The following is a 22,788-nucleotide window of genomic DNA, read 5'->3' as shown; positions in this document are numbered from 1 at the left end:
TCATCTTGGCCGAATCTCCCCATGTCTTGTAACATTAACAGCCATGGCGCCTATACATCGAATATTCTCATCGGCTAATAACAAGCCCTATCGAACTAAGCAACTTGAAGAAGAAAATCCCCCATACTTGAACGAGGATGGCTACGTCGACTTTGCACCGGGCGACATTCAAAATCCACAGAATTGGTCTTCAGCTCGGCGCTGGTCTGTGACGTTCTCAGCTGTGCTGCTCGTACTGAATGCTACTTTTGCATCGAGTTCACCAAGCGGATGCTTCCCATCTATCTCGGAGCACTTTCATGTATCCGAGTTAGTAGCAGGCTTGACCATCACCCTGTTTCTATTGGGTTACTGTGCCGGGCCACTCATCTTCGCACCATTAAGTGAACTCTACGGAAGAAGATGGATCTTCTACATCACATTTACGCTATATCTCATCTTTAACTTTCTGTGTGCCTGGGCACCTAACTTCGGCGCCCTCCTTGTCGGCCGTTTCCTCACAGGAACATTTGTCTCTGCGCCCCTCAGCAATGCACCTGGTGTACTAGCAGACCTGTGGACCCCAATCGAGCGTGGCAATGCTATGGCGGGATTCTCTGCTATGGTATGGGTTGGGCCAGCATTAGGTCCCGTTATCGCCGGGTTCCTCGAGCTCAAGAAGGACTGGCGTTGGAGTTTCTATGTCCTCCTCTGGCTTGGTGGTGCAACAGCTCTCATCATGTTGACTATTCCCGAGACACATGCTCCCACACTTCTCCTCAAGAAAGCTCGAAGAATACGAAAAGCAAAGATTCCTGGTTATGAAAATGTCAAAGCTCGTTCTGAAGAGGGTGATCGTACACTGAAGACTGTGTATCGTATCGCCTTGACCAGACCGTGGATTATCCTCTTTGACACTATATCATTTCTCTGTGCAATCTACATGTCTGTAGTCTATACGTTATTATATATGCTTTTTAGCATCTATCCAATTGTGTTTCAGCAGCATCGTGGCTGGAACCCCGGTGTGGGAGAGCTGCCGTTGATTGGAACTGTTATTGGTGAGTCCCTTTTGTTGATAGAACTACACTGAACTTACACCAACGTACTCGTAGGTGCATTCATCGGTGGTGGCATAGTTTTGATCGATACGCGAATTCGAAAGAAAAAGACCGAGCATGGGGGCAAACAAATGGAGCCCGAAGATAGATTGCCATTGGCAATGATTGGAGGAGTTGGATTTGCCGTGACCATGTTCTGGTTTGCATGGACGGCTGAGTACAAGTAAGCAACTGATACATCATGATCGTTCCCGTGTCTGAAGTCACCACACGCTCTCAAGAGCTCGAACTTCTCCCAATATATATGTATATATACTGACATTGGTTCTCGCAGCTCTATCCATTGGATCGTACCGACACTGGCGGGAACTTTTCTAGCAACATCTTTAATGCTTATCTTCGTAGCGTTCCTGACGTATCTCGTCGATGTTTATCTCATGTATGCGGCATCTGCTATTGCAGCCAATACCATTGCTCGATCAGCGTGTGGAGCTGCTGCTCCGTTATTCACTACACAAATGTTCAATACACTTGGAGTTGGAGGCGGTGGAAGTCTAATCGGAGGTGTTGCCACGGTTCTAGCCATTATCCCGTTTCTGTTCTACAGATATGGTAAACAGATTCGAATCAGAAGCAAGTTTGCGCCTACAGAGGAAAAGAGAGAAGCTAGAGAGAAGGATGAGGAACAGGCTGACAGCAATCTCACTGCTCGGAGGAATAGTGTTTTGCCTCATTCAGATGGCCCGAGTAGCTCGGATACCACAGTGGCCGCCGCATGATACTGGAGGTCAGCTTAGCACAATACTTGATACACTTTGGAGCTGTCAGCTTAGACGTGGCGTCAGTAATCGAAAATGTCACATAAACCTTTTTGCTGAGACTGCTGATTTACCTGAACAATTTCCATATGAGTGAGTTTATGAACGTCGTTCAATATTTGCTAGACAAGACTTACACTCCATACTCGGTTACTATCAACACTTACAGCTCAACATTTCCGCGAGCACCAAGACCAGCAGATGACCAGCAGATGACCAGCAGATTCCCCAGAAAGAGACTCGAATTGATACCTATGTGTTTTTCATGCCACAGGGGTCGAATCACTTCGCCCAAAAACATATAAATAGACCAACAAGCGACAACAATAGAATATGTATTCTCAAGCTCAGGGGCATCATAAGGACTTAGTATGACATGGGAGTTCTAGCGGCAGATGCGCCTGACTGAAGATTCCATCTGAAGAGACACCTGAGCTTTTCAACGAAGCCGATAGATAATTCTTGAACAATTTAGAGACAGGTCCGGAATAACACTCTGAACTTAAATTAATCTTACATAGGTAGCTAGATCAAAGCGTAACAGAGCAAACTGTTTCGGCTGCTTGTGTGGTTCTTTTTAGTATATCAAATATCGGAACATGCATTTATCTTCTTTTCAAGCAATTGTGCATGAAATGCATGAAACTATGTAATATTACCATGATGATTATGTGAGCATCCACTCTTAAGCTCGGAACTTCTTTGTGTCGATCCCAAACCACCTACATTGTAACTCCTCCATCTTTCTGACTTAAAGCCATCGCCATGGGACGGACAGTAATTGCATTCGACCTCTACGGCACGATTCTCTCTACCGGATCGATAGCAGGAGAATTGGCAAAGCTGTACGGACAAGACAAAGCTCAGTCAATTGCCGCTCTAGCAAGGCGATATCAGCTTGAGTCAACATGGCGCGTAACCAGTATGGGTAAGTTGAGACAAGCCAAAAATTAAAGCCATCACTGATGACGTATAAAGGCACTTATCGCACATTTAGCGACTTGACGAGATGGTCATTTCGGCAAGCTACCAAAGAGATTGGTGTTGAGCTCACTTCTGAGCAGGAAGAACGTATCATGGATGCGTATAATGGCCTTAATACGTTTCCAGATGTGGATAAAGCACTCGAAAAACTGGCAGAATATGCATCTATCGATCCATACATCTTCTCAAACGGAACCAAGGCCATGATGACATCGTCACTCGATACATGCCCAACTTTGTCGAGAGTGAGCAACATATTTCCCCACGAGAAAGTCGTCAGCATCGACCCTCTCAAAGTGTTCAAGCCGCATCCTCGTACGTATGAGTTCATGGCTGAGACAGCAGGGATGAAGTCACAGCTTGATAAGATCTGGCTGGTGAGCTCAAACCCATTCGATATCACTGGTGCTGTAGCTTTTGGATTCAAAAGTGCATGGATCGACCGAGATGGCAAAGGTTGGGCTGATACCCTGGGATGTTCACTGGGGATTGAGCCGACTGTGATAGCGTCTGGTGTGGATGAAGCTGTGCGGGTAATCTTGCGTCAGTCTGAGGATGTTAAGTAGGGCGATGCCAAGGATTTCTTATGCTCGATTATGATGACTTTCCTACTATAAACCCCGTCATTCACTTATTCACACACTAGTTATTGGATATGTTACGAGGCTATTCGATCAGAGATAGGTATCCGGTAATCATCGAAGTGATGGGCTTGATGACTGCAACATGGAGTCTGAGAAGGTAACTGTAGACTTCAATATTGAACTTCTTCATGTAAACAAGAATTCGCAAGAAACCAGTGGCGCCATGACTAAAAAAAAGAAATCTACTAATCACATCCAACATACGATCAGCTCTAACAGAATATGTTCCCAGTGGGAGTAAATCAAGTTCTGTTACCATTCTGGATTCTCGTATGATTATCGGCCGAGAGTGGACATTCGGCCGAGACAATGCCAAACAGCCGTGGTAACCTGATATACCTATAATTATACACGAGAAGCAGGAGAGATGGTGAATTGAGGATTACCAAACGCGCAGTATTAGTTCGCCATGGAATTTAGTGAATGATATGAACCCAGATACCTCGGGGACCTTTGTTTCCTCAGGGCCTATAACTGCCGAAGTCCTTGTATCACCGTGTTGCTGTGTAAACAAGTCCACGAGTCTCTGCCAACCAAGCTTTCCAGCATTCCCATCTCGTCGAACATCCTTAGACTCGCACCTAGAGTCCGGGCTTTATTCATAACTTCCATCTCAATCTCTTACAAGCAAGATTCCACCTGTACCTACTGGGACATTCCCTTCACCAACGACGCAGATGACAGTTGACAGCCCACTTTAGCGCGATCCTAGCTGCATATCCCCTGTAGCCCCCTGTAACCCCGGACCATGCCAGCCCGCTTGTCAGCTGGCGACCCTTAAATCTTGGAATTTCCTGAGCCGTTGCTGTGCCGATAGCGCCACTCCGTGGGATTGTTTAGTGACAGCAACCTGACGACGATCCTCCATCTTTCCACTTCTTTAAACTGTTGCTTGGACGCGGTGACTCTCGGCGGTGTGACTGCGATACTCAGTTTCCATTTCTTCTATTCTTCTTGTCATCTTCGTCAAATGTTTTCCTAAATACTCTTTTAAAAGCACCAACCGCAATCGCATTAAGTCGATACTCTTTCAGCCTTCCCGTCCTTACCATCTCCGGCATAACGTTCATTATTGTCTCCCCACGAACAGATACACGATGGAATCACTTCTGTCTCTCGCCTTCGACAACCTTTCGTCGTATGACGGACCAAAAGTCCGTAAGGGCCTTCGCCAGGTCGAAGGCCTTCTAGCTCAGATCTGCCTCTCTAAAGCAAGCTCTCGAAACGACCGTGCACATCGAAGCCGAGATACCGACGATGATGGAAGTGAAGGATCAACACCTTCTCAAAAGGATCTTTCCCAGCTTTCCCGCGACCCGGCATTTCGAGAGTTCTTCAAGTTGCAGGAGGGATTCGAATGGAACGTTGCGATGCGCCTTATCAGCACTCTCGATCGACTTATGGCTAAGGGTGGTGATGGCGGAAACGACCTGTTGATTTTGAGTTCTCTTGACCTCATACAAGGAGTCTTGTTGCTACATCCTCCCAGCAAGTCTCTCTTTGCACGAGAACAGAATATGAACGTATGTACACGACCACTAAGCCGCCAAATACCACAAACTAACACCATGTAGCTCCTCCTTGACCTTCTCGAGCCCTTCAACTGTCCTGCGATCCAATCTGCGACTCTCCTCACACTCGTCACTGCTCTTATCGAGACCCCAATCAACACCCGTACCTTTGAGAGCCTTGATGGCCTTCTTACTGTCACCTCCCTTTTCAAGTCGCGATCCACGGCCCGTGAGGTCAAGCTGAAGCTCGTTGAGTTCCTCTACTTCTACCTCATGCCTGAGATTCCTTCGATTCCCCGAGCCGATCAGCGCGATAGTGTTCCCGCTATGCTTCAGCGAAGTCCTAGTAAACTCGCAGGTGCCTTCAATGCCGACTCACGCCGCAAGCGTTCCGGCTCCGATCCTGAAGGTGACATCTATCTCACCACAGAGGAGAAGCAAGAGCTGCTTAGCCAGCATCTGAGCAGCGTAGAGGATCTTGTCAAAGACCTCCAGAACTGCGCACCTTTCGGCGGTGTTGTCTGCTAAATGCAGCTGTAAAGAATGAAGTTGTGGTGTATACTGTTTTCATATTTACTGTTACATCTCATTCAACGGCGTTGTAAGGACTATTAGGTGGTGCCCTTATGCTTTGTTCTTTCTTTTGGCGTGGAGTTCTGAGTAATAACTTCGGTACACATAATCATTTGTTCGTTCCGCCGGACCTGTTGAGTTTTGAATGATCTCTTTGCACGAATGGACTGGCTAGGCGTTTATAAGTAACAGAAAAGAATAGAACTGAACGCATTTCTCCTTTGAATTATTGCTTTTGCTTTGGTGCAACATCCCCCGCTACACTCTGCGGCGGGGTGGGGACGATTGACAAGGGACGGTCTGGTGTTATGGCTGAGTCGTTACCATATAGTTCGAACCGGCCGTCTATTGTTTCGGAAAGGGGTGTCTGGTATATACTTGGGCTGGACATGGGTGATAGAAGATCACTGCCGTCCCTATTCGTTGAGCCGATCTCGACGGGCGCTGCGATATCGCCAGGGGATTGTGCATGCATGGGTACAGCAGCAGTTCTTCCAGGTGAGGTGACCCGTGAGCTTGCTTGCTCCGTATATGGTCCTGCTGATGGGTCTGGTCCAAAGTAGTCTTGAGTCAAGCCTGACCGGGCATGGCTCCCTGATATATCTGTCATGGTATCTCTAGGGGGCGCACTGCCGTCTCCTTCGCCAGATGCTGACGGCCTTGATTCAGTGCGCTGGCGTCGCTTGCGCAAACACATCCAAGTCAGTCCGCCGACAATGATACTCGCTCCTACGACGACACCGACGCCAATCCCAGCCTTTGCACCGTCTGACAGGCCGCTGCTGCTGTCGTCATCGTCGACAATCGTGACACCGCTTTCCGTTGGTGTCGCTTGAGCGCAATATCCCTCACCACTGACCTGGGTGCACTCTTGGTCGTTATCGCAACAGCCTGCACCATCGGAGCATTTATGTTGAGAGGTCGTACAGCCTGAAGGTATGGGCGATAGGAGGTCGGTTCTCGAAGCCGGTCTCGTAGAGGCGCAATCACCACCCGCCCGACACTCAGAGTTGTAGCCGCAGCAGTTTCCACCAAGGCTACTAGGACAAAGGTAAAGACTCGTCCTGGGACACTTGCGATCGCAGCAGCCCTCTTGCGCAGTGGCAGTTCCACTCCTTGTGACGGTGCGGGTACAGAAATAAGCATTCGAACTACACGGCGAGTCGCTGGAGCAGTTGGAACCTATTGGACAGCATTTCGGGTCGCCCTTTCGGTTGACGTAGCAGTAAGAGTCGTTGTCGCAACAATCATCTGGAAATCCAATCTCTAGGCCTGTGGCATAAGTCAGTTTGGTGTCGAAGAGTATTATGACATGGACATACAGTTGTGTGAATCTGAACCACAGTCTCCTGCGCGTTTTGCCAAAGGAAATGAGCGATCGATGAAGAAACGCGGCATCAGGTCGCCAGGAGCTGCTTGGAGTGCCTCATACTGTCGTGGGTTATGCGCAACAGTGAGAGGGACAAAGACGAGACAGCTGAGAAGCCTCATGTTGAGCGGCGCAAGGAAGAGTGACAGAAGATTCAATAAAGCGCAGTGTTCATCGTCGCATCTCGTATGGAATCTATTTTCTCTCACAGTTAATTGACCAGCAGCTGGAAATCTATGAGCGCAGTTGAACAAAGAAAAAGAATGTGATGGGAGCCAAGACTCAAGAGAGGTCTATGCATGTAAGACTCGAATCAACTCGCTTCGACGACGTGCGACGGAGAGTGACAGTACCCTTGAGCCCTCCACTACGTTGTTTGCGACCTGCCCTACCATATTGGATACATATCATTGGTCTGTTGTTCACTGTACCTCACGTTAATTTCCACTTTCTTATTCATTTCTTGTGCTGTTAACGAAATGGTTGATCACAACGTGGCAGAGAACCGTTACAACGGGGCTAAGGCACAAGTGCTTACATGACATTGCCCAACTTGGTATAAAACCCGCAATGGTCAGTTCAGGCTGAGATGTTCACCGGAGAATTAAATTTGATATATTATACTATTGAGGCTTAAAACTTCATGAGAATGGGGACTTAGAACATATGATAATCAAAATCAGATGGCGGTGGACAAAGGATAAAATCGATCCGATCCATGATGCATCAACTGTGGCTGTAGTTGATCAAGATGAGTAAGAAGCATTTATGCATGTGATTTTCAGTTTCTCTAATCCTTGTAGCTTAGCTGCACCCCAAATCCCAGGAGGAAGGTCTTTTGTAAATAGAATAGACTAAGACAGACGTACGAATGAGTTGCTGCTGTGCAAGTCTGACAAGAATCAAACGTCCATCGTGAAAGTGCGCTTACAAAAGAAAGACCCCGCCATGTATCGACGAGAAAAGCTATCATGCATTGGCCTGATACGAAGAAGAACGACCAAGTATGCCTTGCTTATATATGTCCCCAAGTAACCCGATATGGGCAAGGTGAATAAAGTATAGTACCTAGATATCTGCATTCTTTGAGTGATAATACAGGCTGCCGATATTCTCCCCACATTCACGATTACCTTACTAGTACCGCCTACACCTTCGGAGGACATTCACTAGGCAAATATTTGTGGTGTAATTGAATCATATCTCTGATATAGATATTGAGCCCGTATTACTTGAATATTAATGCCGTCTGTACTTCTATTTACTCTTTAATCCGTGGCTGTAGTGTTTTCACTGCGATGAATGATCATCTTGTCTGAGCATCCTATGCCAAAGACCAACGGGAACGCTGCCTCTACATTCTTAGCCTTGGATCAAGGATATATTGCACAGCTCATGTCTGGGTAGCCATACTTCTATTGCTCTCCATCACTCCCTAAGGCCCGAAAATACTTTGATTCTTTCAGGCTGGCACCCCCTTGCCCAAGGTTGATCTACTCTATGGCTACCGTGAGCGAATCGCTTACCCTTCCTTCACTGCTGCTCCAAAGCGGCCGGGTTTAACATTCGTAGGACTGTGTATACTGGTGCTACTGCTTTTCCAATGGCACGGTACTGTGAGTGAAACACGAATTAATTTTCATTATATGACGAGCGTATCAAAAGGGGAATCCATCGTAAATTCATAGTGATCATTCTAAAATTCCAAACCCAAACCCAAATATCATTAAAGTCATTAACTCCAAAGCAAATAATGTGCGTTTGCATCTATGCTCTCTCCGCCAAACTAGCCGACGACCTCGGAATTGTTCTGAACCCACTGTTTGGCGTTGCATGGAATGTCCCGTTGATGTCTCCAGCACCATGAGATGGTGCTGAAGAAAGAGACAGAGGCTCTTGGCTGGGCTCAGGGGTTGTCATGACATCAATTTGGCTCAAACTGATGGTAGTTGTCGTTGTGGTCTCAATGGCTGTAGTCTCTAACGCGAGAGGTGTTCCTCTATGGGTTTCTGTCAACTGATTAGTGGCGTTCTCCAACCCGATCTTATTATGAATGTTTGTACCTGGTGTGCTTTCCTCATTGCTACTCTCCAAAGCAAGTTTTCCATCCTTGTTGAAGGCTGCATTCGTGTCTGCGTCTTCATCTTCTTTGAAAACATGACCGGGGGCTTTCAATGATGCAGTGGGTTGATTTGCATTGACAAACTCTGTGCGTATAGTTGTTGCGAGAATGGTTGAAGACCTTGTAAGAACTGATATGAAAACAAGAGTCCTAAGGCTTAAAGATGTCGGCTCAGGTCTGGAGACAGCAGATGGATTTGAAAGTAAAGTTGGTGCTGCGAGCTGCTGAGAGTCTCCCGCCTTGATAGTCGGGGTGGAGGTGGCTTCTGTTTCTAATGCTGGAGCCACTCCTTCGGCCCTGACAGTCGCAGGAGAGTCTTCTGTTGTCTGTATCCCGGATCCCGTTGCAGAGGCTTCAGAAGGATCTGCTTCTGGAGTAGGTACGAGGACCAGGGTTATCGTGGTGTCTTGTGCTGGCTCGCTCGAGGATTTGCTCCTTCTACCCGGTGTGCAGTTAGGGTTTCTACGTAAGATGGGTAGATCACTTACTTCGTCAACACACTCATCATCTTCGACACGAGATGGTCTCTGGGTTTCCTTAGGTGCTGAGGTACCGGTTTGCCTGTCAAAGCTGATATCGGTCGAGACTGTCTGGATAACGCTATTAGGATTCTCAACAAATGCACCCCCGGGCGCAGTACTGGTAGCATCAACAACCTGCTTAGCAGATGAGAAACCAGAATCTTTGGCCTTTCCTTTCTCTGTTGGTTTAACGTCTTGTGCTGTGCTAAGTTGTGTTCCCGTCGAAGCTTGAACTTCACCAGTCGGTGCAGCAACAGCATTCTTGGGACGACCACCTGATTCTCCGGTGGCCCCCTTTCCAGAAGCATCTGCACCCTCCGGCAGGGTTACGGCAGCACTATTGTCAGACAACCTTTCAACTTTAGGCTCGCTAGACGGATTAGTAGATTCACCATTTGCCACCTGAGTGGGATTTGCAGCTGGCTGCGCCAGCTCGGCCTTTGCTTCCCTATTGGAATCTTCCATCTGCGATGCGTCTGGTTGAGCTGAAGCGTCCGGAGCCTGAGGCTCGACAACCGTGGCTGCGTCTGCCTGCGACGGCAACGGAGATCGTAGAGAAGGGTCAGAAACCACAGGAACTTCTGATGGACCCAAGGCAACGCCTGGTTCAGGAACACCAGCTTTGTCAGAGGGAGCAGGCTGTTGTTCAGGCTGTTCGCTACCAGTAGACTCATCAGAAGAACCTGCGGGTAATTGATCGGACTGACCAGACTGGCCCCCTGACGAGGCGCCCGTTCCACGAGTAGGCTCTTTGTCCGGTGCACCAGATGGCATCATGCTGTTCACCTGCTCATGGAGTTTGTTGATCTGATCTAGAAGTTCCTGAAGGGATTCTTCGGTAACCTCAACCATATCGCCCTGGTCTTCAACCAATCGCTTCACAAGACCGAGAGTGTGGTGAAGTCCATGACCATGGTGGGATTCCCCAGGAAGCTCTTTGAAAGGCACCACCTTGATAGATCGAGCCACTGGTTCATTAAAGACTACGCCTGGTAGTTTGAACGAAGCTTTGAGACGAGGCAGCAGGGCGGCATGGGTGAATGGGGTGGTAAGGAAAAGACATGGTAGGAGGCAAAGAAGAATGTATAATCTTATCATTGTGTCGATTTGGTGATGAAAAAGAATTGAATTAACAATGTGTGATGCTGTCCACTCCATGGCTGGCCGACAGGTTGCCATGATATATCTTTGTCACGGGCTTCAGGTTGTAGGGGAGCAACACATTCCAACTATTGTGATAGCAACGCTTGTCGTGGTGTCTCAGCCTCGGGTGGGCATACAATAGATCAACACTTGTTGTTTCACCGCGGGCCAAGGAGGTCTTTCATTCCTGTGATGGGTAGACGATATGGCAGTATCACGCTTAATTTTCCTTGGAGACACCTCAAATGGATCATGTGGGTAGTTTTGTAGCGTGGTGATACGCTGAAGCAGGTATTCTTGATATTGTTGCCGAGTGCAGCCTATCTGTCATGTTGATCGCTGCGGGGAATCGAGGCAATGCGCAGTGCAATTCCTTCGGTGCATCATGGATGACGGAAGTCAGAATTGGACACAAGATTTGTTTGGCGGAGTCGTGACGACGCTTGGGTCTTGGTCAGGTAATTTCTCGGTCGGGATTCTTTGACTAAGGTACTAATGGATCTCGGTTGCACCGGAGTTTGTTACAAACACAAGTTACAACCACGCGATGTGTCATTCCGGGAGAAAGTTTGGTTATAGAAACTGAAAGTTTCGTAGGTAAACAATGATTGAACTTTGATGTTATCCGCGTCTGAGGATTGTGAGTTATTCGACGATTGAATGCACAAGATCCCAATGACTTCACCGCTAGAAATGAGACGTGAATTCACAGGCCAGAGGATTCCGAATGATAAAAAGAAACGCCAAGTTATGCTGCAGGTGTATTGAATCGTAGAGTTCCGCCACCCTGATTATTGCAGGGGCATGGTGAGTGACATTGAGGGACCCCATTTCTTGCTGGTGTTCCGCCGTCATCACGGGCTAAGGGAGGGCTATCACGAAAATGTAACTGAATGAGGGGGAATAAAAAGGGACAAATGGAAATTACAGTGTTTGTTGAGTTACCTGGACTGATTTTTGTCTGTATCGTCAATATTTCAATACATGCGAATATTGATCAGGGTCATGGTGAGCATTACAGAGCATCGCAACATGAAGCCATGAAAAGTCTTGTGTATATTTAGCGATCAAATGGCTATTCCGAGGGCGAGGCAATGAAAACCGTGCCTCTTTTGGCGGCTGAAGTATGCGGCCATTATCGCTGATGAATTGCAGGGCCAATTCGGGGGCTGAAGGTGATGAAATGACCATGGGAGCTTGATTGAAAAGAGGTTTCGGTCGCTGAGTCGCTCAGTCGCCTAGGAGGAGTGGAATAACAATAGAATTCGAGGCACTGCTTTGAGAGAGATTAAAGACATACCGGGACTGTGATTGGCTGGAAAGAAGCGGCACCCCTACCATGCGGCAGAAGTGGCACTAAACCTAATCAGGTAACAGAGAAGACGGGCTGGACCTGGGCCTGAAATCCCCAAGTTGTTCGTCTCTGCCACTGCCACTTGCTCTCGCTCCTGCTGCTCTGAGTGTGAAGAAACGCGGGAAATCAAACCAACCCAACCCAACCGATTTTTCCTCTCCTTGTGCGCCGCCTTCGGCCCCAGCACCAGAATCAAAAATGACAACAATACCAAGACCCCAACCTTACAAGACAAGGCTTTTGCCCTCTGTTCCATCACTTTCATTTCCACTTTTCACCACCGCAAACCCATCATCACCACTCTGAAATCTTCACTCGGGACCAGGCTGAATGGCAGACTGACCTGACGTACGTCTGTGATCGCAACTCAGCTCCTCCTAATAAAATCTCCCGCTACTACTAAGACTCGCTCCACGCAAGCCCCAAAAGCCCACCACCCCTGACCACGTCTTGTCCACCACGGGATCACCACCGGGTCTTTGATTATTTGCCGCCTCTCCCGTCACCAGTCTATTTCTCAAACCTGCTCCTTTCCCTAACCTTCTTCCACTATCCTTCGCCGCTTGCAAACATCATCAATCAACACCACCCATCACCTTTTCATCAAACCCTTCCTAAACTATAGCATCACCGTCAGCCCTTTGTAACCTCGACCTCTCTCAACACCATGGTTCCTCCAGCCAAGTCCGCCGACGCGCGACGCAAGTCCAGCACCAAGGCCAGCTTGATTGTTACTCGTAAGGTGTCGCCCGACAAGCTGCGTGCTCTACTCGCGCCCGACTCTATCAAGGAAGAATCTCCCTCCAAGGACATCAAAGCGAAGGCCGACTCGCCTACCGATGCCGCGTCTGCTTCTGGTTCGCAACCACCAGCCAGCAACGCAAATGGCGACAATGCTTCGGACTCCAACGCCGCTACTCCTGTCCCTGACGTAACTCCTGCCGACGGAACACCGGCCCCTTCGGCCATGGGACCGCCTACCGATGGACCAAAGAAGAAGGGCGTCAAACGATCTGCCGCTGGCGCCAATGGTACAATAGATGGTGTCCCCAAGCCTCGGGGAAAACCTGGTCCTAAGAAGAAGCCTCGTCTGTAAGTTTTTGCAACCCCACAAATATCGAACATTGGACTGACCACTACCTCCAGGGAGGACGGAACGATCGATCACTCAGGCTCCAAGCCTGCTGGAGGCCACAAGCTTGGACCCAAGGCGAATCAAGGGGCCATTAACGCCGGACTTCGCGCTCTCGATCGCTCAGGCAAACCTTGTCGCAGATGGGCCAAGGGAGGATTCCAACTCAAGAGCTTCACTGGTGTTGCATGGGAGATCCCTCGCTGGGTCGCACCCCAAAAGAAGGCTCCCGAATCCAGCGCTGAGGTTTCTGCTGCTGCATCGGCCGAGGGCAGCAGTAAGGAGAACAAAGAGAACGGCCACGAGAGCAACAGTGCTAGCAATAGCAACACTGCTAACGACGTGGAGATGCAAAGTGCGCCCAGCAACCATGCCTCGTCGCCGGCACCTCTTGCTATTGCAGCTGCTTCATAAAAATTGCCCTTACGATGCGACCTTTTCATTTTTCTCTGATATCAGAGAATGTTTTATTATAGCGCGAGATATTGCGGGCGTTCTAGGTTGGCAGACAACTCATTCTTGGCCTGTCAGTGAGACCAAGATGCTCTCAGACCGAGCATGACCGTTCATTCATTCAGAATCTATTATGTTTTTCATCAAGAAGCGACGCTGGTGTCGCTGGCGTTACGGAGCAGCGAGGATGGAACGCTGTGGAAAAGGATTGGTATTAAACCGTACCCGGGCTGGCAGAGCATATATTGATGTACGATTACAATTATGATGGGAAAATGTTAGATATACTCAGAGAATTCCCTAAAACGAGCAATAAAATATTTGTTCTCTAAAGATCATCGTATTTATGCTGTGATGTTGCCATCCATGCGCCCATAGCTTGGAAGACGGGCGCTGATCCGGTGGTTGCTGCACACGCCGTTTTCCTGTCGCAGCCTAAGTTGTATCGATGATTTCAGTCATTAATGGCTCACCACTTGAGAGTACGCGCCACGTAGGTCTAAAAGAAGCTGACGCAGATGTCATCTCGCAATAACCCTAAATAGACGTGGCCGAAAGCTCCTCATGTAAAAAATAGTTCCCCAAGCGTCCTCATCATGGAATATGAATGATCGCAATGTCAGAGCCAAAGTGACATGCCTCCAAATTATTGTCGGTTCCGACTAGAAATGATCTCTAACATGAGGGATTTCTCAAATTCAGTGGTCGACGAAGAGTTTTCGGGGATTGAGATGGCCCAATGGCCAGACTGTGGATACATTTCCGTTCAACTTTCTCATCGGGGTCATGTCGTGATGTCGTGGTGTGGTCGCAGGGAGCGCACAAAGCTTAGTCATCGGCTCTAGAGCTGTCTCGTGACTTTCAGGTCCATTTGACTACGGAATTGTAACTGGATTTTCCCAAATTATAATTGATTTGGTTTATCAAGTTTTGAATGTTCTGTGGTTAATGGGGATCTTGTTTCTAGGATAAAATTGGTGGCTGATGAATGATGCCTTGAGGGGCTTGAGCGAACAGGTTTGAAACCGAAACCCAAACCCAAACCAATATCCATATCAAGATGGAGATGCTCATTGGAGGTATCGGAATAAGTCAGCAAATAACCTCGCCAACGTATAAGCGAAGAAAACACAACTTGTTTCTGCACCAAGGCAGGGTTGGTCTCGCTAATGCTACTGTCATCACTCGAATGGTTCTTTTCAGATCACGGGGAGGACCGAAATAAAAGGCTCCGGACTATATGCTATCATGCATGCTATCGTCTATCATCACGTCTCAGCTTTTGGCCATGTTGGGGCCATTCCATTTGCATGGGGACCTGGAGCAATGCAGGTTAGAAAGGGTCCGGCCCGGCAGCGGGGAAGCTGGGCCTCCACTGTTAAGTTGATGCAGCTGTTTGCTAGGTGAAAGCTTAACAGACAAGGTCAGGTCAGGTCAGGTCAGGCAGGTACTAAAGACTAAACCGCTGGGGGGGAGGAGAGTGACCCTCGTGATAGATAGCGCAAGTCGGTAGCGATGATGAGTGATGATACGTACAGCACCGTGCTGTTTTGTTGATAATAGATACCATGCCTTTTCTTTAAAGTCATGACTCGATTCATGTTGACCACCTATTAATGATAGTTAATCGACGAGTTTTCTTACTCCAGATACATTCGTACCTTCTTTTTTTTATCAATTCACTATTCATCCACATCTCTATTGCGGCCAGAAGTTGGCGAGTGGTAAACGGTGACGCTATTGTTCTAACGGGAACCACCTCCACCTCTACCCGCCCCGTCCATCACCATCGCCATCACCATCCACCCGTCTTCTCCTACAACCACCAACCGCCATATAGTACACAAGCCAACTCATTCTCTCTACAACTTGAAGATTGCTTGGTTCTATTGCTCTTCTTTCTTTCGTTCGCTTTCTGCTCCGCTTTGCCAGCTTCGTCGGCAACTTGTCAACGCATCCGAAGCTCGTGCTACCACCTCCCAGACGACTGTTACGACTGTTTCCGACTACGCTACAGCTCACACCCCACTACAAGCCTGCGCTGGAACCTATCCCAGGGCTTCACCTGGCAGTTAACTCACCTGCCTTTGCTGTTGGGTGACTGTCTACCTTAGGTGATAGCCTGTTTCGTTCTTGCTTGTCGTGGACATGGCAAGTCCCCTTCACCAAACTTCTCGCTCGTCTGCTCGACCCGAACCAGCTTCGCCATCCACTCGCCACGCCCATTTCTCCCCTCCGCATAACTCTTCTATTGCCAATATTCCCAACTTTTATACACATCCTGCCCGTACTTCAATATTCAGTACATCCGGCGAGCTTGACATCGGCTCCGAACCGACGAGTACCATCATCATGGAGACTGTTGGGGCTGAGACTCGGAGGACCGGTCTGCCGTCCTTCTCGCGGGCCTTTAACATGCTTGTGGAATCGGGGGCAGTTGACAATAGCTTCAAGAGCGAGAATGAGAGTTTCTTTGTCCCATCGTATCTCGAGAACTCAACATACGTACAGAAGCTTCAGGAGGCACACCAAGCTAAAGTTCAGTCCCGCGATTCGACACGAACTCAAGCGAATGGTTTATCCCAACACTCAGCTACATTTAATCAACATCCTTTGCCCCCCGGCTCGCATCGAGGCATGTCGCATACTGTTATAGAACGCCCCCCAGCCTTCGAAGAGGATGACGACCTTGCACCTCTGCCAACAAAATGGAACAAGGATGATCAGTGGGGAGGCATTGAGATCCAAGCTGACGGCTGTACTGTAAAATACATTGGACCTAAGAACCAACATGACCAAGATCACATGGCTTGTGCAGTCCGCGCCGACCACTACATGCCCCCTCAGTGTGGAATTTATTATTTCGAGGTGCAAATAGCAACAGCTAAACGCGACGACGCGACTATAGGCATTGGGTTTGCAACTAAGACTGTCAATCTATCACGACCTATTGGCTGGGAACCCGAGGCCTGGGGCTATCATGGCGACGACGGACGATGCTTTACAGGATCAAATATCGGAAGACACTACGGTCCTGGATACAACGCCAGTGACGTGATTGGATGTGGTGTGAATTTCAGGGAGAACAACGCCTTCTTCACCAAAAACGGAGTCAAGCTAGGTATGTGCATACTAACAGCCGGGACAAGGGGAGGCAAAACTTAGGACCTCTATCCTAAGTGATAAAAAGACTGATCTAAAGGCCTCATAAGTCCACACTGAATTTACCTAAATCTCTTTATCACTTAGGACAGAGTACCCAAATCTTTTCATCACTTAGGATAGAGGTCCTAATTTTTCTTGCTCCCCGAGGCAGGCTTGCACTTTGCTCCCCTTACACTAACCAAACAATAGGCACGGCATTCCACGATGTCAACAGAGGTAGGCTCTACCCAGCGATTAGCCTCAAGAAGCCTGGCGAGTCCATCCGAGTCAATTTTGGACAGAACCCTTTTGTGTATAACATCGACGATATGATGCGGGTAGGCTTGTGTAACACATCCCACAGCATGTATAACTAATGCCCTTTTAGGAAGAGCGTGAGAGAGTACAGAAAGATATTCAAGCTACAGACACGTCAAGTCTCGTCCCAAACATGAGCGAAACCGATGTAATTCAGGCACTTGTTCTTCAGTTCCTCCAACATGACGGCTACGTGGGTACAGCTCGGGCTTTTGCAGAAGACATGAAGAAGCAAAAAGAAGCTCTAAGCCTTGATCCAGGAGTTAAGGTCGACGGGGTTAGTATTAGAGATGACGAAGACGCAAACAATCGCCAACGTAAGATCACACTTCCTTGTTGTCTTATTCTACTTCTGACCACAACACAGGGATACGGCGTGCAATCCTCGAAGGGGATATTGACAGGGCGCTCAAGTACACGAATGCATATTACCCCCACGTTCTAAAGGACAACGAACATGTCTACTTCAGACTACAATGCCGCAAATTCATCGAATTGGTGCGAAAGGCGGCCCAGCTCAACATGCGTAATGAGACCAAGGGCAATGGGCATGTTAATGACCCCGCACCTCAGACGATGGATCTCGATCTTAACGGCAGCGAAAATGCTTCAAGGGATGCTGATGGTGGTGAGAATAAGACAGTGGTTGCTGAGCTTGAGCATAACATGCTGGAGTACGGACGGACACTCCAGGAACAATACGTCAACGACCCACGGGTAGAAGTCAGCAAGGCACTGACCGAGATTTGGGCGTTGTTGGCATATGAAAATCCACTCAAGGTACCTCAAGTCAGCCATCTCTTGGACAGGAACGGTAGAGTTGCTGTTGCGGAGGAACTAAACTCAGCCATTCTACGTAAGTCGAACAAAGGAACATGGTAGTTGTTGACAATACTAACACATAAGCAGTTTCTCTCGGCAAATCGTCTCGAGCAGCACTGGAGAAAGTTTATGCTCAGACCAGCGTGCTCCTTGAAGACCTTCGTCAAGACGGTGGCGAAGGAGCGTTTGCTTCAGTGAATGATGTCTTGAAGGGAATCCCACAACCTCCACAACACTGAGTCCAGCGTCGTCGACATGCCGGCTATTTTTACTTCATTGTCGGCTTGCATTCTTGGGGTTTATGGTCATCGGCGTTCTAAAGGGTAATGCTATTAGTATGAAGTTCCTCTTGTGTTTTGCTTCTTGTTTTTGCTCACTTCTTACCACACGAGCCTGTAAGGTACTGTGCTCGTTTAAGAGTGGCACTTTGTCAATATCAAGCATTTTATATGAAGGTTCTGTGTTCCTGAGGAACTCTTATAGACGGGTAAAGGAATCGGGGATGGCTTCATCATGGGATAATAGGTCAACAACTCCCCTCTTGCAGGCAAAGAATGGCGGGTTGTACAATGCCCAGCACATAGATAAGATCAGTGTCGACGATCAGCGGTAAATCGATTTTCAGCATATTCTGTCTGACATGGGGTTCTGAGCTGGCGGCTTGTTCGTATCTATTTTCCTTTGCCGGTTCCTTCGTGATATATATATATATAGTACATATTTATACAGTTCATGTCTCGTCTTCTCTACGACGATGGGATGAAACTATCCTCCTGGGTAGTTAGCACCCTAATAAATTCAGGATTTGTCCACCCCCCAGCACTTTCTGTATAGCCGTTCTTTGTGCCTCTTCAAATTATCCAGCCCTTCCAAGCACCGATTCAACGACTTTTCCTCCCAAGCAAGAGCATTCCCATCCATTAAATAGGTGTATGCAAACAGGTCTGCATCAAACAAGCCTGGCCCATCAGCACCAAAGAACCATTTATCCTCTCCTAATAGGGATGATAGTGCTCGCAGGGCAGTTGTGGCGTCAGCCAGAAGTTGCGACGGTGAGATCGTCGCGCGTCGTATTGTCTTGAGTATTTCGGCAGTGGCCGCGGCGTGGAGTGTCTGGTGCAGAGGCGCGCGAAGCAGCATCGAGGAAGGAAGGTAGAGACTTTTGAGGAGAGATGCATTAGCCGGTAGGAGGTAGAGAGCGTATAGCTATACCATATTAGCACACATTCCAATTATAAGACAGTGGTTTATATACCCAAGCTGGTCGGATATTTTGTGTCAGGAGAGCTTGGTAGGCTTCAAGGCGGGGTGATGAGATACTGGGTAGCTCGTGGACGGCGTGCTCGCGAACGTATTTGTGAATCTTTTCGCCAGTAAGGGGTTTCGAAACTTGCGACGACTGTGGCAGTAGAAAAGGCAATGCGCCTGAGGGCGAGGCGTGGTTATTCGAAGGTACGATATCGAACTCAATACCAGCGATTCTCAACACAGTCTGTCGAGATAGCATTAGCACAATACTCTATCGACCCGTGTCTACCGACTGAAAACACACCTGCCACTTCAGGCATGAAGGATTATAGCTCGGCCTCCCCATCAAAGCATCTTCATCTGCCACAAAAACATATAGGGCCGGTCGTTGGCGCACGCTGGCGGGGGACCTCACGGGGAGGTCTTCAGGGCTGTATACGTGGAGGGGGAAGTGGTTGAAAAGGTTTCGAATGGGGCCCGGGACGACAAACCAGCGATTCGACTGTGGAGAGTCGACGGCGGACGTCATGGTGAATCCGGGGCTGTTGGCTGTGTCTCGGTGGACTTTGTGTTTTTCATTGTGGTTGGAGGTTGAAGCTTTAGCTACAAGCCGAAGGACGGATCGGCGCGGCGGGCAAAACCCCGGATCGGGAGTACGTATCTTTCCCCGGAAGAGAGCATGTCAAAGGCCAGGGAAGACGGAGGGAAGGTTAATTGATCGATATGGAGAGAATCAATAAACCGTTTCTCTCCCCCATTTGCCTCGAAAATAACTTCCTAATGGCTTGGAACTGTTTATCCACCTGTCATGTTGGTTCATGATGCAAATCATGATGAATACTGGTGTGTCAAACACCCCGTCAAGCTAGACCGTTGTGTTATGATATCAGATATAAGATGAAGATCCCGTACACGATTCATGAGTCTGCGTCAAATTACGCCATCATTTGAAGGCCGAGGCCTCAACAGCGGCTACAATGTCCTTTGATCCGCTTTAGTCGGCTTGTAGAAGCGCCTCGGACACTACACCTCTTGAGGTAGTCTAGTAAGGTAGTCAACTACGGTTCAGTGACGGCTCCGCAAGAGCGGCTCTATCAAGGTTTTGAGATATCCACCTCTTTGCTAACGTTGAATTCTGGGCTGACGTTTTATGGTCGCAGGCCAGACATGACGGATCAGAGGCCCGAGGCAGGGCAGACGAAGTGGTAGTATCGGTGAATGATGTCCGACAGAGCCGTGCAAAACGGAGAATTGGTTCATAGTGGGCAGATTTTCCAGCGTCCCTGTGGTGATTTTTCTGGCTCGAGAGAAGGGGAAAATTCGGGATCTCCACTATAAGAGCCAAGCGCACCAACTGAAAACCCAATTCCGAAAGAACCCGGGCTTGAGCTAGACTGTAGTGGTTCTGGTGCGGACCCTTATCTCGGAATGAGGCTCGCTAAAGAGCAAGGTCATGAGAGATTTGAGAGTATTCTCAAGCTGTTTTGGCGTTGGACAGATACAGATAGGCTGAACGGACCGGTTAGATGTTATGAAATGGTTACTTGTCGTATCAAAAAGGAAGAATCACGTTATTTGTTCCTGACTGAGCACAAATAACCTGCATGGAATATGCAGGCAGGATGAGGTAACACTGCAGATCAATACTTTATAAAAACAAATAACAGGAGTCCCTGAATAAGAATACTGGGGTTATCGTACTATAGAATACTCTGTTCATAACCTGACCTCTTATTCCTGACGATCCTGCTTATCACTGGAGAAGTTCAAAGAGCTTGGTATTAAGCCAGCCAATATTGTCTCTTTTTTCAGAGATTGGGGATTGGGGGGACACAAGACACACCCCACGCTCCTTGTGTCTAAGGGTCCAATGATTGGTGGGCGCTTGTACAAATAATAAATCAGATGCCGAGCCGAGAAATGGTTTCAGAGCATCACGGCTAAAAAGAAGAGAAGAGAGGATAGTAAGTAATTGATTAGATGGGACGAGCGGTGAGCGTCTAAGCGGAGCAAGATGCCCGCAGTGCCGCGATAATAATGCGCGTATGTAGGGCTCGATCCAATCTCATGCGGTGTCATGATGCTACAGTAGCGTCTTGTTATTATTCGCATTATGAGGTTTCTCTCGGTCTTTTTCAGGGTCTCTTGTTTCTACTCCTTGAACCAAAGGAAGAAAAAAAAAAAAAAAGACTCCAATGCTCCTCCACAACAGAGGAAGTAGAACAAGAGAAAAAAAGAAGAAGAAAAGTTGGGTCTGAGATCCCACACTTCCCACTTGCACCCCAGATCCACAGGGACATGATACCCATACATAGTAGGTAGATTAGACCCCAGTTCCTAGCTCTGGTTAGCTCCCGGGCATAAGGCCGAGTTCGAGTTGCGGTAATGCAGAGAAGACTTCTTTTTGTTTTCTCTCGGTTCCATTTTCTGCCCCGCCGCGCGATTATCTAGGATCTAGGAACAGAACAGTTGTCTACAGCTGCATGTAACCTTGGGGCTTTTTGTTAGTGTTAGTGTTACCGTACGGGTGACGGTCGGTACTTGCGGATAAATGTAAATGATGGTTGTCACAGACACAAGTTTTGGTGCAATCCATATGATACCTGGCCTACTAAGTTTCCTCGGCTTCATTCGATCTGACTGCGGGCGGCATCTTCCACTGTTATAAGTACTCGTAAATTCTTGAGCCTCTCTATCATCTCGTTACCTCCTCCTCTCCTCCACACTTCGGCGTCTCCGTCTCCGTTCACGATTTGATTTGCATCCTGTCCCCAGACACTCGGCCCTTTATTATTCTATAGCGCAGAAAAAGAGGTCAACACCTAACGAGCGGGTCTTTAGTACACCCAACTGTTTGCGGCATCAGCCTAATACATCAACCACACCTAAAATCTAACGTCAAGGTAGAGGTTGGTTGTCAAGAACGTCACCACTCGTGCCAACTTCCAGAGTGTACATCCATTACCGGAACGTCACCCTGCAGAAAGAGGTGGCAGCAAGCGTGTGAAACAAGTCGATATTATTGAGAACAGACCAAAGGGGGAACAAGAGAGTGACATCCCGTCATTTTACCCCACGCAATACCTGTGCTTCCTACCATTACGTCCATAAGCATATATCCAAGCCAGGGCCGACAGCACACCCACCTCCACATCATCATCCTACGCACCCACATACAGTAGTTTATCAACTGTCACTGTGCTACTGTATCTCTATTTCTTGGCTGCCTAACCTCCCAGATACATATTCGACCCCATTCCCACATTCTTCTCCCCCGACCTTCTACTCTATCTTATATATCTGTTCCTCTCACCAACACCTGGACCCGCTCGCTTATACCAACATAGTCCGTCACTATCTATCATCAACACCATCAACTATCATAATGGACGCTCCCTCCAGCTCAACTTCCAACTCCTCGGCTCAGCAGTCTCCTTCTGTGCAGATGGTTCCTCAACCTGCTCCCGCTCAGGGTAACGGTCCTTCAACCGACGCCTTTCTCCAGGACTTCACACTCATTGCCGAGGCTGCCAAGCGGGCGCAAATGGCCATCATGATACGCGATTTTGAAGAGTGTGGCCTGTAAGGGACT

The 22,788-nt window shown here is 48.3% G+C and overlaps 7 protein-coding genes across 7 annotated transcripts; 5 read left to right on the top strand and 2 right to left on the bottom strand.

Annotated features, from left to right (window-relative positions):
* Positions 1-43: 43 nt before the first annotated feature.
* BKA55DRAFT_592928 (major facilitator superfamily domain-containing protein) lies at positions 44-1,819 on the top strand (the record flags this gene model as incomplete). The annotated part of the gene is made up of 4 exons (XM_046195468.1): positions 44-924; positions 961-1,040; positions 1,095-1,263; positions 1,375-1,819. The coding sequence occupies 4 exons, from the start codon at positions 44-46 to the stop codon at positions 1,817-1,819; spliced, it is 1,575 nt and encodes a 524-aa protein (XP_046051254.1).
* An 804-nt stretch (positions 1,820-2,623) lies between these two features.
* Positions 2,624-3,408, top strand: BKA55DRAFT_592927 (HAD-like domain-containing protein; the record flags this gene model as incomplete). Its single annotated transcript, XM_046195467.1, has 2 exons — positions 2,624-2,786; positions 2,837-3,408. The coding sequence occupies 2 exons, from the start codon at positions 2,624-2,626 to the stop codon at positions 3,406-3,408; spliced, it is 735 nt and encodes a 244-aa protein (XP_046051253.1).
* Positions 3,409-4,583: 1,175 nt separating this feature from the next.
* BKA55DRAFT_507466 (cell division protein Cdc14) lies at positions 4,584-5,525 on the top strand (the record flags this gene model as incomplete). Its single annotated transcript, XM_046187340.1, has 2 exons — positions 4,584-5,009; positions 5,061-5,525. The coding sequence occupies 2 exons, from the start codon at positions 4,584-4,586 to the stop codon at positions 5,523-5,525; spliced, it is 891 nt and encodes a 296-aa protein (XP_046051252.1).
* Positions 5,526-5,796: 271 nt separating this feature from the next.
* On the bottom strand, positions 5,797-7,061 carry BKA55DRAFT_538068 (uncharacterized protein; the record flags this gene model as incomplete). Its single annotated transcript, XM_046189996.1, has 2 exons — positions 5,797-6,842; positions 6,893-7,061. 2 exons carry the CDS (start codon positions 7,059-7,061, stop codon positions 5,797-5,799), a joined length of 1,215 nt encoding a protein of 404 aa, XP_046051251.1.
* Positions 7,062-12,746: 5,685 nt separating this feature from the next.
* BKA55DRAFT_538066 (INO80 complex, subunit Ies4) lies at positions 12,747-13,625 on the top strand (the record flags this gene model as incomplete). The annotated part of the gene is made up of 2 exons (XM_046189995.1): positions 12,747-13,171; positions 13,226-13,625. 2 exons carry the CDS (start codon positions 12,747-12,749, stop codon positions 13,623-13,625), a joined length of 825 nt encoding a protein of 274 aa, XP_046051250.1.
* A 2,187-nt stretch (positions 13,626-15,812) lies between these two features.
* On the top strand, positions 15,813-18,187 carry BKA55DRAFT_538065 (uncharacterized protein; the record flags this gene model as incomplete). The annotated part of the gene is made up of 5 exons (XM_046189994.1): positions 15,813-16,785; positions 17,019-17,146; positions 17,197-17,443; positions 17,494-17,982; positions 18,036-18,187. The coding sequence occupies 5 exons, from the start codon at positions 15,813-15,815 to the stop codon at positions 18,185-18,187; spliced, it is 1,989 nt and encodes a 662-aa protein (XP_046051249.1).
* Positions 18,188-18,746: 559 nt separating this feature from the next.
* Positions 18,747-19,725, bottom strand: BKA55DRAFT_508889 (uncharacterized protein; the record flags this gene model as incomplete). The annotated part of the gene is made up of 3 exons (XM_046187481.1): positions 18,747-19,154; positions 19,204-19,440; positions 19,501-19,725. 3 exons carry the CDS (start codon positions 19,723-19,725, stop codon positions 18,747-18,749), a joined length of 870 nt encoding a protein of 289 aa, XP_046051248.1.
* Between the last annotated feature and the right edge of the window lie 3,063 nt (positions 19,726-22,788).

The sequence above is a fragment of the Fusarium redolens genome (genome assembly GCF_020744475.1).
Source record: "Fusarium redolens strain MPI-CAGE-AT-0023 chromosome Unknown BKA55scaffold_6, whole genome shotgun sequence".
NCBI classification, from domain to species: domain Eukaryota; kingdom Fungi; phylum Ascomycota; class Sordariomycetes; order Hypocreales; family Nectriaceae; genus Fusarium; species Fusarium redolens.
This window is presented reverse-complemented; position numbering and strand designations above follow the sequence as displayed.